Source organism: Indicator indicator, chromosome 12 (genome assembly GCF_027791375.1).
Source record: "Indicator indicator isolate 239-I01 chromosome 12, UM_Iind_1.1, whole genome shotgun sequence".
Classification (NCBI taxonomy): domain Eukaryota; kingdom Metazoa; phylum Chordata; class Aves; order Piciformes; family Indicatoridae; genus Indicator; species Indicator indicator.
The window spans coordinates 2012948-2030455 of record NC_072021.1 but is presented as its reverse complement, the minus strand read 5'-3'; the positions used below and the strand labels follow the sequence as shown (position 1 = coordinate 2030455).

Sequence of the window (17508 nt, the reverse complement as noted above, 5' to 3'; positions counted from 1 at the left end):
AGATCTCCAGAGGTCCCCTCTATCCTGGGATCCTGTCATCCCTTCCAACCCCTAACATCCTGGGATCCTGTGATCATACTGTACTTTACTGATACATAATAAGCCATGATTTTGTGTCTCTGAGCAGGCACTGTCACATTTGTATAGCCAACTCCTATCGTCGTTGGGTCACATAGGAAGTCAGAAGTAGAATGCTAGGAGAAAGAGATGTTTGTAGCATCTTGGCATAGGTGTGCAGTGCCTTGGGTTGCACACTTTGCTCCATGTCCTCTATATCTGTTCTGAGGAATGGTCTTCAGGAATTTTTTGCAATTTGCTAACTGCTTTTAAGTGAGAGCTCCAGAGGTCCCTTCCAACTCCTAACATCCTGGGATCCTGTGAACTGTTCTCTTATTTTACTTCTCTTTAATGTTGGCCTTGTAATACCAAATACTGTACAAAATCTATAGGAAATTAATAATTAATAATAATAATAACAATAACAACAATAATAAATAACAATAATACAACAATAATAATAACAATAATAACAAGAACTACTACTATAATTGTTGTTATTATTATTATTACAATAATAACAATAACAACAATAATAATGATGTCATAACAAAATCACCTTGGTTTTGGCTAAGGAAAAAGCCAAGTGTTTCCTTTGTCCATGTTTACTCTGTTGCCAAAACATTGCTGACCTTATTTTTAAATTAATCCTAGGTTATTGTGCAACGAGGTGCAATTTGTTCATTTCTATGAATCTTGGGGTGGATTGAAAAAAATCAAGATAAATCTTCATGCACAGCATACAATCAGATTACCTCTGGACTATATATTTACGTTGGGTCTGATAGCAATCAATGGTTTAGCTTCATTGCATTTCAAGATGTATTTGCACCCAGTGTCCAGTGATAGTGTCCTCACCCTGGAAATAATTTAGTTGCAAATTGACTGGAAGATGGTGAAAATTGAAAGTTAAAATTAGAAATACTCATAATAAACAGCAGAAAAAAGGTCAGATGATGCCGCGCTATGATGAGATTGGAATGGTTGGTAAATGAGGTTTTGTGTTTGTCGTGAGATGTATGTGACATGCCTGCCCAATGCTCCTGTAATATCCAGCCTAGCAGAAGAGATTATCTGGCAAATTGACGCTGGAAAGAATTTTCTGATGGACTGGGAAATTAGAATTGCACTCCTGCCTTTGATGTGTGCAAGATTGGGCCGTGTTACGCAGCCAGTGCAGGCATAATATTAAATATAGTATTTAATGCTTAATAGTCAAACCACCTATAGACAGCCATTATGTCCTGGGTGTGAGCAGCAAGGCCAGGCTCTGAAAATGCAGGGTGTAAACATCTGAGACTATCCTAAGTGACTGATCTTTGTGTATAATTAACAGTGAGTTAGCTCTGAAACCCTGTTCTCCACAGTGTTTCTTTGAAAGCCTCCCTGTTATTTAGCCTCAGAATTATAACCAGGCAGGAAACACCAAAACAGCACAGTAATCATAGTGCTCAGACAGTTTAGGGAAGAGAGAGGGTAATTAAACAGCAGCAAATTAATTATTTTGGAAAACAGGATTTTTGTAGGCAAAAGCTGATTTGTTTTAATGTAATACACAAATTCCTGCTGAGCTGCTAAAGAAAGAACATTATTGATTAATCTTTAAAGGTAACCTGAGGTTATCTAAACAGCAGAGATGAGCCCATTTTTAAAGACAGGGACTCCATGGAGGACAGAAGTGCATCTTCCCCTTTGTGCTTCCCCAGATTCCTGCTTTGGCAGGGGGGTTGGACCTGATGATCTCTTGAGGTCCCTTCCAGCCTTTGATATACTGTGATACTGTGATTCAGTTTATTCACCTAGGTTATTTCTCAAGGTAAGGAATGAAAGCCCCTCCCAGGCAATGCAGACCTCTGGAGGCCCAGGCTCTTTGCAAACCAGGAGATGGGAAAGTTTAATGTCTTCTTGAAAATTGTGTCTTTGGAACAGGAGTAGGCACGCCAGAGAAGGAGCCAAAAGTGAACACTGTGGTAGGGACACAACAGCTTCTTGTGGCAAAGGAAGAGGATGGTGCAGCTAAAAAATCCAAGCCTCCAGAGGACAATAAGTTTTGTCATGAGCAGGTAAAAGACAATGTCATTGTGTTCTGGACCCCCGCCTGAAGCAGAAATGATTTGCTGGTGAAGCAGCAGTGCCAGAAGCACTCTGACTAACAGCCTCCACCTTCCTTTTGTGTTTTGCAGTTCTATCAATGTCCTTATTGCAACTACAATAGCAGGGACCCAAACCGCATCCAGATGCATGTCCTGTCACAGCACTCAATGCAGCCTGTCATCTGCTGCCCCCTCTGCCAGGATGTCCTCAGCAACAAAATGCATCTCCAGCTTCATCTGACCCATTTGCACAGTGTGTCCCCTGACTGTGTGGAGAAACTGCTGATGACAGTAAGTGTGCCAAATAAGTGATGGAAACGTGCTCGGGCCTCTGGGCGCTGTACCTCTTGTGACACAGCCAGCAGGTAGCTCAAGGAGGGGAGTGAAGCAGGCTCTTAGGTCCTGTTGCCAGCTCATCCAGTGACTGATGTCCCTTGGGAAAAGACTGCAGGTGGGTTTCAAAGATGCTGAAACCTGCAGTTCCTCATTGCTGTTAACCTTGGAAAAAGGCTGTCCATGTCTCTTAGTGCACACCTGTAAATTGGGCCTAGTCATATCCAGGTCTCAGAGGTGTTGTGACTTCTGTTTGTGAAATAATAAGAACTCCCTGGAGGATGGAGTTGCCAAATGTAGAAGGATTACTGTGTATAGCTGGGCTGTCCTTGCATTCTATTCCAGGAGATCCAATGGTGATGCTAATTGGAGAATGCAGCATGGCCTGCTGCTGCCTTCTGCCTCTGCATGGAAGCCCCTTAAGGTTTGGGGGTTTGGAATAAAACAAGTGCATGAAACAGAAAAGGGAATCCAAGAATGAGTAGCAATGCAGTTAGGTTAGCTCGTTAAGAAATGGAATATCTGATTTCAGGCACCTAAGATGGACTAGACAGGGACTTGACCTGGGTTCCCCATGATTGGGATGAATGCTGTAACAAACTCTCTTTGGAGGATGAATTCCATTCCAGCCTCACCAGGAAAATGTTGTTCTTCATTGCAAAATTGAATAAAGCAGGTGAAAATAAGAAATTCCTGTGAAAAAGAACGGCTCAGCACCATTCAGGACAATGTCAGCAAAGACACAGTTGGGTCTAGAATTAATTTGTTGCTACAGAACAGATTTCATTAGAAAACAGACCTCCTAAGACACCCTGACTCTGGCTGTCTTGCCTTTTAATAAGGAGATACACTTGGAAATCTCCTTAAGGACTTATTTCTCTATCTGTAGATGACTCCTTCACTTTTATGGTTGTGGTTGTAGGCCTAGCACTTCATTCCCAAATAGTTTGAAAGAATGCAAAGAGATCTTGACTGAAGTCTAAGGTTCTCTGTGCTGATGAGCAAACACAGAATTAAGGAATTCTACAATTATTTTCCTTGTTTGTCTTCTAACTACATCTCTACCAGACCATGCAATTTTGGCCCAGCACAATCAAAATGCAGTAGAAACAGAACTTGCCCAGACCCTGTTAGGGAACTGAAAAACATGGAGATATTTCCCCCTCCATATTAAGCCTTATTAGTTTTCTTCCCAAGTTCTCTATGATAATAGGGCAACTTTTAAATCCTCTCATCTCCTCTGCTCTCCTCTACTCTCTTGGTGCTGGAAAGTTGTCTCATTGTTAGAAAAAGTTTGATTAGCAGAGAAAGACATTGCAAAACAGAGCCATGGACTCATGGAATCACAGAATGGTTTGGGTTGAAAGGGACCTTAAAGATCATTTAGTTCTGACCCCCTCTGCCATGGGCAGGGATACCTCCCCCTAGACCAGTTTGCTCAAGGCCTCATCCAGTCTGGCTTGGAACACTTTCAGCCTTGAAGCCTCCACAACTTCTCTGGGCAACCTGTTCTAGTGCCTTACTACCCTCCTGGGGCAGAATTTCTGCCTAATGCCAAATCTCAATCCAGTTTCTTCCAGTTTGGAGCCATCACCCCTTGTCCTGTCACTCCATGCCTTTGCAAAAAGTCCCTCTCCAACTCTCTTCTCCATCACCTAAATTGTCCTGTTTGCTAACACCAATCTGCTGTGTCAATAGCTGAACTCTAAGCTGACCATTTAGAACATTTTTTTTTTCTGAAGTCCTTCCCTCCTGGGTAAACTTCAAGCCAGAAGTCCTCTGAGAGGGTGCTATTAGTGCCATGTGTAAATTACAGCTATGCTAAGCTATGAAAGCCCAGGGCTTTCAGAGATCTGTCTGGAAGGTTTTTCCCATAGGCACTTGATCTCCACATAGATGTTTTTATATCTGTATGAATTATGTATCCTGAGTAAGGTTTACAACAATTTAAGCGTTAAAAAGGAACAGAAGGTGTTTCTACTCAGACCTAGTAGTGTGTGTAGCTTCCATTGCTATTTTACCACTCCAACATTTCTCCTAGGAGTATTGTTGTTCCCTCAATGGAGCAAGGAAGTGAGATGAGGAACTGCAGTGCAGTCTGAACTGATTTACTCAAGGACGTTTGGAGAGCACCTGTGGCAGTGCAGGACTTTGAACACAGGCCTGACAAGGCTCACTATGAACTCCCATACAGCCCTTCAAAGCCAGGCTGGGTGAGGCCTTGAGCAACCTGGTCTTGTAGGAGGTCTCTCTGCCTGTGGCAGAGGGGTTGGAACTAGAAGATCTTTAAGGTCCCTTCCAATCCAAATCACTCCATGATTCTGTGAGATGAGCATGTTCTAAAGACCTAAGCCAAAGTAAACCATGAAGTGCTGAACAAATGTTCCTGCCAGCTTCACTAAAATGGATACTATCAGACTCTAAAAGCAGATCCTTCAAAGATTCCTGCCTATACTGTCAATGTCTAACACAATAGGTAGAGCAGTCTGAAGAAGATACAGAAGCACCTGAAGACAAGACAGAAAAAAAGCCCTCACTTTAAATAGCAAGAAGTTGCTATTTTCTTTATAGAAATAAACTTAGATGTTTCTTTCAAAGATCTTGGAAGGTCCAGCACTTGTTTAAGAAAAACAATCCAGGTGAAGTAAAAGTGGAGATGCCCTCAGTCAAGAACTGACTGATGGCCATACCTCAACATGCTCTCTGTCTGTGGAGGATGTCTGAGGAGAATTCCTCTGATAAGCCCCCACCAACCTGGCACAGCCTTCTTTGTGCTGACACTGAGACCAGGGGGATATTGAGGGTACGTAGGTCTGACGGTTATTTTGATTTGATTCTTCACCAAGAGGCACCCAGTGTTCTGGATGTCTGTCAGAAGGCATTATGAAGGACTGAATCAAGGCCTGGTTTAGTACTGGCAATCTTTGATCTGGGTAGGGTGGATCTTTTGTATTGCAGTTCCAGGCAGTTGGATAGTACTAAATGGTGTGACTTTTCCAGGAATAATTCTGTGTTCTTGGTTTTCAAAGGTTCCTGTACCAGATGTCATGATGCCCAACAGTATGCTACTGCCAGCAGCTGCTGCAGAGAAATCTGAACGTGACACACCTGCAACCATCACAGCTGAGGGATCTGGGAAATATCCAGGTATGCAAGAAGAAGACCCAGCACGGGAGAACAGAGTGGACAATTCAAAAATAAACCACATGTTTCTTTCTTGGTGAAGTGAATACATTTGGGATTCACATAAAGCCACAGAGATAAAAGAGAGAAACAGCAGAGGGCCTGAATTTGGCTGTCTGCACCCTGCAGGGCTTCTAGGCTGCAGGTGTTTGCTTTTGCTAGAGGTAACATTGAACAGTAGTGCCCAGCCACTTCCATAGGATCAGAGAATTGTTCTGATTGGAGAAGACCTCTAAGATCATTGAGCAACCCAACACCACCATGGCCATTAAACCATTACCTGTGAAGGTAAGACCCTCCTTGTGTAAAGAGCAAATAAGACCCAGTATTAAAAGACAGTGGCACTTTTCGCAGCATCAGTGGCAAATGTTAAGGTTCCCGACAGCAGGATACTTCTCGTGGACACTTACTCTGTCCTGCAATGGGAAGCTGCTTTGCTCCCAGCATGCTCCTACCCTTCCTCAGACCACTTTCCTCCTCCTTTCTGATCACCTCTCCTACCTGTTGTCACCATTTCTACTCCCTCCCTCTTTCCAGATGTTTATTTCATTTTCTTGCTTGGTGCTCCTATTGCACCCATAAACTCCAACCTTAGGACAAAGAGAAGCCCTATGCCACTGCTGGGCCAACTGCCACTCCAGTCTGTTCATCCTGTTGGGATTTTGTGGCTGTTTTTTAACCTCTTGTTTGTCCTGTCGGCTTCATTCTCTGCAGCAAGGATGAGTTGTTCTATTTTGCTATGCCAGTACATGGCATACCAGGTGCCTTTCTTCAAGTAGAATCATAGAATCATTCAGGTTTGAAAAGCCCTTTAAGATCATTGAGTCTCAACCATAACCCAGCTACCATAACCACTGAACTATATCCTGAAGCACCACATCTACAGCTTCTGGAGTCACCTCCAGGGATGGTGACTCCACCACCTCCCTGGGCAGCCTGTTCCAATCCCTGACCACTCCTGCAGGAAAGGATTTGTTCCTAATCTCCAATTGAAACCTTCCCTGGTGCAACTTAAGCCTGTTTCCTCTTGTCCTATCACTAGTTATTTGGGAGAAGTGACCAACCCCCACCTGGCTCCAACCTCTTTTCAGGGAGCTGTAGAGAGCAATGAGGTCTCCCCTCAGCCTCCTCTTCTTCACACTAAACAACCCCAGCTCCCTCAGCCATTCCTCTTACGACCAATGGATGAAGCCCCCCCAGTTAACACTAGGTGCCATTCTCTTTTCCTTGTGTGACAAACACTCCCCTTTCTGTCACTAGGTGGAAGTCCTGTGGATGAGAAAAGTACCCCTGGGATGGACGAATCCAAAACTGGAATGGAAATTAAAACCGAGGAACAGAAGCCAGCTAAGGAGTCTACTGAGACACCAGACTGGAGTAAGAGCAACAGCAAAGACACAAAGCCCAGCGAGTCCATGGTGGATCAGCTGGGCGAGCAGCAGAAGAAGCAGCAGCTCTCGGTCTCTGACCGCCATGTCTATAAGTACCGCTGCAACCACTGCAGCTTGGCTTTCAAGACTATGCAGAAGCTTCAGATACATTCCCAGTACCACGCCATTCGGGCAGCTACCATGTGTAGCCTCTGCCAGCGTAGCTTCCGAACATTCCAGGCTTTAAAAAAACACTTGGAAGCAGGCCACCCAGAACTCAACGAGGCTGAACTCCAGCAGCTCTGTGCGTCTTTACCTGTCAATGGTGAAGTCTGGGCAGAGGGTGAAAGTATGGCACAAGATGATCATGCACTAGAGCAGGACATGGAAAGGGATTATGAGATGGAGCAGGAAGGTAAAGCAAGTCCTGTGGGCAGTGATAGCAGCTCCATTCCAGACGATCTGGGCTCAGAACCAAAGCGGACCTTACCTTTCAGAAAAGGGCCAAACTTTACAATGGAAAAGTTTCTAGATCCCTCTCGCCCGTACAAGTGTACAGTCTGCAAAGAGTCTTTCACCCAAAAGAACATCCTCTTGGTCCACTACAACTCAGTGTCCCATCTACACAAACTCAAAAAGGTTTTGCAGGAAGCATCCAGTCCTGTCCCTCAAGAAACCAACAGCAGCACTGACAACAAACCCTACAAGTGCAGCATTTGTAATGTTGCCTATAGCCAAAGTTCCACTTTGGAAATCCATATGAGGTCTGTGCTGCACCAGACAAAGGCAAGGGCTGCAAAACTGGAACCAAGTGGGAATATCAGTAGCGGAAATAGCGTGGTGGGGAACGTTAACAGCCCCAGCCAAGGAATGCTAGAATCTATGAGCTTACCAGCAGTTAATAGCAAAGAAACACATTTAGATGCCAAAGAATTAAATAAAAAGCAAGCTTCTGAATTAATTTCTGCTCAGCCTACGCATCACCCACCCCAGTCACCAGCACAACTTCAGATGCAGCTACAGCATGAACTGCAACAGCAAGCTGCGTTCTTTCAACCCCAGTTTCTAAACCCAGCTTTTTTGCCTCACTTCCCAATGACACCAGAAGCCCTGCTGCAGTTTCAGCAGCCTCAGTTCCTTTTCCCGTTTTACATACCCGGGACAGAGTTTAGCTTAAGCCCAGACCTGGGCTTGCCTGGTTCTGCCACCTTCGGTATGCCTGGAATGGCTGGCATGACAGGATCATTGCTAGAAGACTTGAAGCAGCAGATACAAACTCAGCACCACGTTGGCCAAACCCAGCTACAGATACTGCAGCAGCAAGCACAACAGTATCAATCCACCCAGCCCCAACTTCAGTCCCAAAAACAGCAGCAGCAAGGTAGCAAGCTGATGAAAGCAGAGCAGAACCCCTTAGTAAGCACAGACTGCCAGCTGATTAAGGATATGCCCTCCTATAAGGAGTCAGAAGACATGTCTGAGAAACAAGAGAAGCCAAAGCAAGAGTTTACTAATGAGAATGAAGGACTAAAAGAAAACAAAGATGTGAAGAAGCCCAAATCCTCAGAATCAGCTGTCCTCCCGCCCAGAATAGCTTCTGGGGCAAGGGGGAACGCAGCCAAGGCTTTGCTGGAGAACTTTGGATTTGAGTTGGTTATCCAATACAATGAGAACAGACAAAAAGTGCAGAAAAAAAGCAAGAGCGGGGAAGGCGAGAACACAGACAAACTGGAATGTGGAACCTGCAGTAAGCTGTTTTCCAACATTCTGATTCTGAAGAGCCATCAAGAGCATGTGCATGGGCAGTTCTTTCCCTACGGGGCGCTAGAGAAGTTTGCCCGCCAGTACCGGGAGGCCTATGACAAGCTTTATCCCATCTCTCCATCTTCTCCGGAGACACCACCACCTCCGCCGCCGCCTCCTCCACCACCACCACCTCCTCCTCCTCCAACTCCCTCTCAGCCGCCTTCAGTTGGGGCAGGAAAAATTCAAAACACGGCTCCCACTCCCTTGCAGGCTCCACCACCTACACCGCCGCCACCGCCTCCTCCACCACCGCCGCCTCCTCCTCCACCGCCGCCACCGTCAGCCCCACCTCAAGTCCAGCTTCCCGTTTCACTCGATCTCCCAATTTTCCCTCCCATTATGATGCAGCCTGTGCAGCATCCTGCCTTGCCTCCTCAGCTCGCCCTCCAGCTGCCACCAATGGATACTTTGTCTGCAGACCTTACCCAGCTTTGCCAGCAGCAGCTGGGGCTGGATCCCAATTTCCTGCGGCACTCTCAGTTCAAGCGGCCGCGCACACGCATCACGGACGACCAGCTCAAGATCTTGCGGGCTTACTTTGACATCAACAACTCTCCAAGTGAGGAGCAGATCCAAGAGATGGCAGAGAAGTCTGGCCTCTCACAGAAAGTCATCAAACACTGGTTTCGCAACACGCTCTTCAAAGAGCGGCAGAGGAATAAAGACTCCCCCTACAACTTCAGCAACCCTCCCATAACAGTGCTGGAAGACATCAGGATAGATCCTCAACCCTCAGCCGTAGAACCTTACAAGTCTGACGCATCTTTCAGTAAGAGATCCTCTAGGACTCGGTTTACTGACTACCAGCTTCGTGTCCTCCAAGACTTCTTTGACACAAATGCTTATCCAAAGGACGATGAAATAGAGCAGCTCTCGACCGTGCTGAACCTCCCCACCCGAGTGATCGTGGTGTGGTTCCAAAATGCGCGGCAGAAAGCTCGCAAGAGCTATGAGAACCAGGCGGAAGCCAAAGACAACGAGAAGAGGGAGCTGACCAACGAGCGCTACATCCGGACTAGTAACATGCAGTATCAGTGCAAAAAGTGCAGCGTGGTTTTCCCCCGCATCTTTGATCTGATCACACACCAGAAAAAGCAGTGCTACAAGGACGAGGATGATGATGCTCAGGATGAAAGCCAAACTGAAGACTCTATGGATGCCTCTGATCAAACCATCTACAAGAACTGCACAGCTTCTGGCCAAAGTGACTCGTCGAAGAACCCGGCAGCAGTCACAGCAGCAAGCTCTGGCTCTGGTTCCAGTACTCCTTTGGTTCCATCACCTAAACCAGAACCTGAGAAAACTTCTCCCAAACCAGAGTCCACAGAAAAACCAAAACCAAATGAAAGTGTCTCTAAGCCAGCCGATACAAATGCCCAAAGCACCAAACCAGCACAGTCTGCTCCAGCCAACTCTTCTGAGCCTCAGCCTCCAGCTTCTCAACCACAGCCACAAAAACAGTCACAAATAGTAGGGAGACCTCCTTCGACATCCCAGACCACGCCTGTTCCTTCCAGCCCTTTGCCAATTTCTATGACTTCTCTGCAGAACAGTCTACCTCCTCAGCTGTTACAGTACCAATGCGATCAGTGTACCGTTGCCTTCCCAACTCTAGAACTTTGGCAGGAGCACCAGCACATGCATTTCCTAGCAGCCCAAAACCAGTTTCTTCACTCACAGTTTTTAGAGAGACCCATGGATATGCCCTATATGATATTTGACCCCAACAATCCTTTGATGACTGGACAGTTACTTAACAGTTCTCTGGCTCAGATGCCACCACAGACTGGCTCATCACACACGGTACACCCTGCAACAGTTCCTGGTTCCCTGAAACGGAAACTAGATGATAAAGAAGACAACAACTGTAGTGAGAAAGAGGGAGGAAACAGTGGGGAAGATCAGCACCGTGATAAACGTTTAAGAACCACGATTACTCCGGAGCAGCTGGAGATACTCTATGAGAAGTACCTGCTAGATTCCAACCCCACCAGAAAGATGCTAGATCACATTGCACGTGAGGTGGGACTGAAGAAGAGGGTCGTACAAGTCTGGTTTCAGAACACAAGAGCCCGAGAGAGAAAGGGTCAGTTCCGTGCGGTTGGCCCAGCCCAGTCCCACAAGCGGTGCCCTTTTTGTCGAGCTCTCTTTAAAGCAAAGTCCGCCCTGGAAAGCCACATTCGCTCTCGGCACTGGAACGAGGGGAAGCAAGCCGGTTACAGTTTGCCTCCAAGTCCTTTGATAGCAACTGAAGACGGAGGAGAAAGCCCACAAAAGTACATATTTTTTGATTACCCATCCCTGTCCCTAGCAAAAACAGAACTATCGAGTGAAAATGAGTTAGCCTCCACTGTATCAACCCCTGTTAGCAAAACTGCAGAAATGTCACCCAAGAACCTCTTGAGTCCTTCTTCTTTTAAAGCAGAGTCTAGTGAGGATATTGAGAACCTGAATGCCCCTCCAGCTGACTCTGGGTACGATCAAAACAAGACTGACTTTGACGAGACATCCTCGATTAACACGGCAATTAGCGATGCCACAACGGGGGATGAGGGGAACAATGAAATGGAAAGCACGACCGGCAGCTCAGGGGACGCCAAACCCGCGTCGCCTCCCAAAGAACCCAAACCGCTCGTGAGCGACACGCTGCCAAAGGCTGCCACCACCCCCACCGGGGAGAGCACCGAGGACAAGTTTCTCTTCTCCCTCACCAGCCCCTCCATACATTTCAGTGAAAAAGACGGGGACCACGACCAAAGCTTCTACATCACTGACGACCCCGACGACAACGCCGACCGCAGCGAGACTTCCAGCATAGCCGATCCGAGCTCTCCCAACCCCTTTGGAGCCAGCAATCCCTTCAAATCCAAGAACAGCGACCGGCCAGGCCACAAACGTTTCCGGACACAGATGAGTAACCTCCAGCTGAAAGTTCTTAAGGCTTGCTTTAGTGACTACCGGACTCCAACCATGCAGGAGTGCGAGATGCTAGGGAACGAAATCGGCCTGCCCAAGCGCGTGGTCCAGGTGTGGTTTCAGAATGCCCGGGCTAAAGAAAAGAAGTTCAAAATCAATATTGGGAAGCCATTCATGATAAACCAGACTGGACCCGATGGGACAAAGCCAGAGTGTTCCCTCTGTGGGGTGAAGTATTCCGCGCGCTTGTCTATAAGGGATCACATCTTTTCCAAGCAACACATCACAAAAGTGAGAGAGACTGTGGGAAGTCAGCTGGATCGGGAGAAAGATTACTTAGCTCCTACGACAGTCAGACAGCTGATGGCACAGCAAGAGCTGGATCGCATCAAGAAAGCCACCGACGTGCTGGGATTAACGGTACAACAGCCAGGCATGATGGACAGCAGTTCTCTTCATGGCATCAGTTTGCCAGCAGCTTATCCAGGACTCCCTGGCCTTCCTCCTGTGCTTCTGCCTGGAATGAATGGTCCATCCTCCTTACCTGGATTTCCACAAAGTTCAAACAGTAAGTCTATAAGGGGATGATTTTTCTCATGTCATTAATTCAGTCACCTGGCCTGGTTAAGCATCCCCTTCTCAGACACAGCATGTTAAACATTCACATCATGTTTGTGGGACTGGTGTCAGTCAATAAGTTCTGCTCTGAGGCCCACTCAGATCTTGGTTTCTGCTGGAGCCTCTGATTTCACACATGCTCACACACAGGCACTCACACACACACTAAAGAGGACTTGAATTGAAACCTGGCAGAAGTTATTTTAGTTCTGTGTCGCAGGCAATAGAGCCATAGTGTTGCAGTGCTTTTTGTGGGTTTGTTTTGTAGGCCCATCCTGTAGGACAAAGCTGGGGTGGGGGTTCTGTGTGTAAATATTTTGTATACCAGTATTTAAAGTAAGGTCTGATGAGGTACCAGTCCCCGTGGCATCGGGGTGCCCCTCAGACCAGCCCAACCTCTTGTTTCATTCAGAATAAATATTTAAAATAAAATGCTGCCCAAGAGCCTCCGTTCCATTTCTGAGCACTTGCCTGCTGAGATAAGAAGGGTTTTGATGCAGGTGGTTTGTAACAGCTTTCACTGGGATCCAGATTCCAGGAGCAGCTGAACATCTCCTCCCCTTACCCTGTGAAGTCAGACACTCACCACATTGTTTGGGGCTGCTCTTCTAGCTGAGCAGGGTGACTGCTTTGACTCTATGTGTTGCTCACATTGGAAATCACTTCCTCTTGCAAAAAGTTTCACTGTCACTGGAGAATCAGGTTTTCTGCACTCCTCAGAGAACAAACCCATTTGTTTTCTTGTGCTAGGCTTCAGTTTTTCAGAGTTCAGCCTCACAGACTTAAGCTCTCCTCCTCGTCTTCTAACTGCAGCTTCATATCGGATCTGTGCACAGCAGAGTTGGGGAGCTGGTTGAAACCCCTCGCCTCATTTTATCCACTTGCTGTGAATCTCCAAACTTCAGCAAGTAAGATAAGGGCTCCATCAGCACTGTTGTTAGACTAGAATTGCTCCATCAACACTGTTGGTAGACTAGAATTGCAGCAATGTCTTCTCTGCTACCCCTCTCTGCTTTGTCTGATGATGAGGACGTTATTGTTTCCCAAAGTGGTGGTCAAAGCATCTTGTTTTCTCTTCACTAGATCTGAATGGCTTTCTTTCCACGATGGACTCTTTGGCTGAGTGCCCTCTGGCTTTTCTCAAACAGTTATTGGCACAGAGAGTGCATATAAAGGAAATACGAAGTTGCTGTATTTCCTTCTTAATGGCACACAGCGTTCAGGTCCCAGAAAGGCTGCTTGTTGGTCATCACAATTATAGATATGGTTTCTCCATACAGTTTTGCTAAATAGCTTTTGTTAGGTTGGCCTTCAGATCAAATGGACTCCAGAAAGCTCAGCCTTTGTCTATGCAGCTAAATGAAAGGTGCTTGGGAAGATACTGCTGCATTCCTTTACTCTCAAACCCAGGAAGTCCTGATGCAAAGTGAGTCTTGAGAATGGTTGTGAACCTGGGGTAGCCTCTCAGCTGTGGTCAAGAATTGCTTAGGAGAATGCAAGTTGTCCTAGGCCAAAACAGTGCCCAGTGAGGTTGTGGAGTCTCCATCTCTGAAGGCATTCCAAACCTGCCTGGATCTGTTCCCACGTGATTTACTCTGGGTGCTGCTGCTGTAGTAGGGGGATTGGACCAGATATTCAGAGGTCCTTTCCAGCCCACAGCCCTCTGTGATTCTTTGCCTGCTTGTACTCTTTAACCTTACAGATGGTTAATTTCTGGGTTTGGGGAGTGTTCTCTGAGAGTCTTTGACTCCCTAGTGTCAGTGTAGGCTCAGACTCTGCAATGGTCCTGTGGATCACACCACAAGGTGCTATTACAGGCCAGTTGGTCCATAGTCATTCAATGTTCAGATGTGCTCATTTTCACCAAATATCCCTTCTTTGAGCTACATTCCTGTCATTGGTACCACAGCAGACACAGTGCACAGCCAACTGAGATCAATTTTTGCCCCCTTTCATCCTGCATCTTCTTAAGGTTAATTAGCCCTTTGTGGGCAAAGCCCACTGTGTAAACCAGCACGTAGAATCTCCTTGTTCACTTTTTCTTCTGCCATATGCTAAACAGCCCTGACATCCCCCTTTTGTTGCCTGGAAAATACTTTTATGCATAGATCTCCATTCCCTAATGATACATAATGGAGCAGTCATGATGAGTGATGAAAACAGATAATTTTAATCACTCAGTGTAGAAAAAGAGTCCTGGACTGAGATGTTCTCCAGTGCCTGCTCCACACTAATGTTTTCTGCACCAAATTAACCCATTTCTGTTTTCTTCTCTGCCCTGCTTTGGCTGATTGTTCACTAAGAATTGTTTAAAAGTATCCTTCTGGAAATGGGCATCCAAGCAAGCTTTGCTTGGGCTGCAGTTCCTCTAGCAGCACACATGTTCTGAGCCAGCAGGATGATTGTTCTGCATCACTCTTTGCGTGAAGGCTTTTCTCAAGCTGGATCCCTGGTGACTCACTATCGTGTGTGTGAAGTCTCCTTCTCCTGAATTCCACTGCAAGTGTGGTGGGGTTTTATTCTCCCCTTTGAACCCAGTCTTGAAAATGCACTTCAGAAGCCTCACTGGAATCCCTAACATTCAGGTGTTTCCCTGTTTTCACCAGTGCTTCCAGGATTGGTAACTGCATTTCCTGTGCCAAAGCCCATCTGTTCTGTTTTACACGTCGGTAAAGGACAAGGCAACAACAGTAAGGTCCTTAATTGTGAAGAATATGTTTGCCATCTGCTATGACAGGGAGCCAGTGAAAATACAGCAGTGAGCATCACACTTCAAATTCATAGATTTGTGGAATGCTTTGGGCTGGAAGAGACATCCAGTTCCAACCCCCCTGCCAGAGGCAGGGACACCTCCCGCCAGCCCGGGTTGCTCAAGGCCTCATCCAACCTGGCCTTGAACACCTCAAGGGAGGGGGCATCCACAACCTCCCAGGGCAACCTGTTCCACTGTATTACCACCCTCACTGTCAAGATTCTCTTTTGTGTTTCTCTTGACTCATTCTAGACAGAGCAGTTAGCCTGATGAGTGTCATTGGGTAACAGCTGTGTAAGGGATTTCATAATGGGAGGGATCCAGGCCCCCTTAGCACGTTTGCTTACAACACCAAGCTGTGTGGTTCAGAGGGAAGGGAAGGCACCAGAGGAACCTGGACAGGCTGTGGAGAGCCTGGCCATGCCAACCTCAGGAATTTCAACAAAGCCAAGTGCCAGGTCTGGCACCTGGATCAGAGCAATCCCATGCATAAATCCAGGGTTGGTGGAGAATGGATAGAGAATAGCCTTGAGGAGAAAGACATGGGGTGCTGGGTGATGAGAAGCTCAAGATGAGCCAGCAATGTGCACCTGCAGCCTGGAAAGCCAGCTGTGTGCTGGGCTGCACCCCCAGCAGTGTGGGCAGCAGGCAAGGGAGGGCATTTTGTCCTCCTCTGCTTTGTTCTGGTGACACACCTCCTGGAGTCCTGTGTCAGGTTCTGGAGCTCTCAACAAGAAGGACCTCTGGAGCGGGTCCAGAGGAGGCCATGAAGATTATCAGAGGGCTGGAGAACCTCCACTGTGAACCAGGCTGAGGGAGTTGGGGCTGTTCAGCCTGGAGAATGCTCCAGGCAGACCTTAGAGCAGCCTTCCAGTATTTGAATGGGCCTCCAGGAGAGCTGGAGAGGCACTTGTTACAAGGGCATGGAGTGACAGGACAAGGGGTGATGGCTTCAAATTGGAAGAAACTGAATTGAGATTAGGCAGAAATTCTTCCCTGTTAGGCTGGTGAGGTACTGGAACAGTTTGCCCAGAGATCTTGTGGAGGTTCCAAGCCTGGAAGTGTTGAAAGCCAGGTTGGATGGGGCCTTGAGCAACCTGTTCTAGTAGGAGCTGTCCCTGTCCCTGGCAGGGGTTGGAACTGGATGGTCTTTAAGGTCCCTTCCAACCCAACCCATTCTCTGATGCGGAGATCTCACATTCATGTTCTTGCATGCAGTCTTGCTGATGGGGTTCTGGAAAGGTCCAAAGCTCAGCTCATTGATTCTTGGTTAAATGCTAAATGTTAAATGGATTTGCAGCACTTGAAGCCAGTGCCCAGTCACAAAAGATGACGAACTCCAGGTCACTTGGCCTTTCTTACACAGTGCACCAACTGCAGTTTTGTTTGCAAGGATGGTTTGTCAAAATAAGCCTTTCATGTATGAAAGAAAGGATCCATTGATTTTAAATTCAGTTTTCTTGCCCTAAAGCACCTGGGTTTGAAAGTCACAATTATTGTGGGTGGTAATTCCTCTAGATGGATTCATAGATGCATGGAATGGGTTGGGTTGGGTTGGAAGGGACCTTCAAGATCCCCCCTGCCATGTGCAGGGACACCTCCCACTAGACCAGGTTGCTCAAGGCCTCGAAGATGTCCAGATAATATAATTGTACCATCTTGTGGTCTTCACATGCTGATCAGGGTCTCAAAGTGACTTCTCTGTTTGCTCAGCACATTTCCTGATAGGGAATTGTTTGGTGGGGTTGTAATTCAGACAGGATTTTGGCTCATCTTTGTTCTTCCAGCCCCTTCCTATTTTCGAGGTGACTGCAGACAGAGGAGTTCTCCTGCTGGTTTCAGCTGTTCTTAAAATTCACATTCCCGTTTCTTCTCAGCTCTGTGTTTCTGCCTGTGATCCCTTGCAGAAATCTAGACCTTCATCTTGCTGCCAGCTATTAATACTGCTGCTGTCAACCTTTTCATGTCATCGTCAGTACCACAGGTCCTTTGCACATCACTTCGGCCTAGGCTGCCTTGAAGATTCGCAGCAGCTCTTCCCAAGGAAGCACACAGCACTGGGCAATGTCTGCTTAGTTGGTTTTGAAATCCTATCAAGAGAGAGATTTGATTCAGCAGCAATTTACTTTCCTTATTATTTGGGCACTAAATTCTGTTCTCTGTTTGCTCTTGGCTCATGGATAGCAGTTGTAGGTTTGTATTTTTTTAGCCCGCTGATTCCTCCAAGTGGAAGAGCAGCCTCTGCCTCTCCTCTTTGACAGTCACTTCAAAGAGTTAACATGGTGCTTCAGGATTAGTCACTGTTCTGGTCTGCATCTCTCCTGCCTGGACCTGGAGCATTAGTTTCACCAAGTTTCCTTCATTTAGTTGTGGAAGACCT

The 17508-nt window shown here is 46.8% G+C and overlaps 1 protein-coding gene across 1 annotated transcript in view; it reads left to right on the top strand.

The window, feature by feature from the left end:
* ZFHX4 (zinc finger homeobox 4) overlaps window positions 1–17508 on the top strand; it is a 157613-nt gene that overhangs the window by 136731 nt on the left and 3374 nt on the right. The window contains exons 5-8 of the mRNA XM_054385494.1: window positions 1987–2120; window positions 2241–2441; window positions 5513–5630; window positions 6927–12326. Coding sequence (XP_054241469.1) covers window positions 1987–2120; window positions 2241–2441; window positions 5513–5630; window positions 6927–12326 — 5853 coding nt within the window. The remainder of the gene's footprint in view (window positions 1–1986; window positions 2121–2240; window positions 2442–5512; window positions 5631–6926; window positions 12327–17508) is intronic.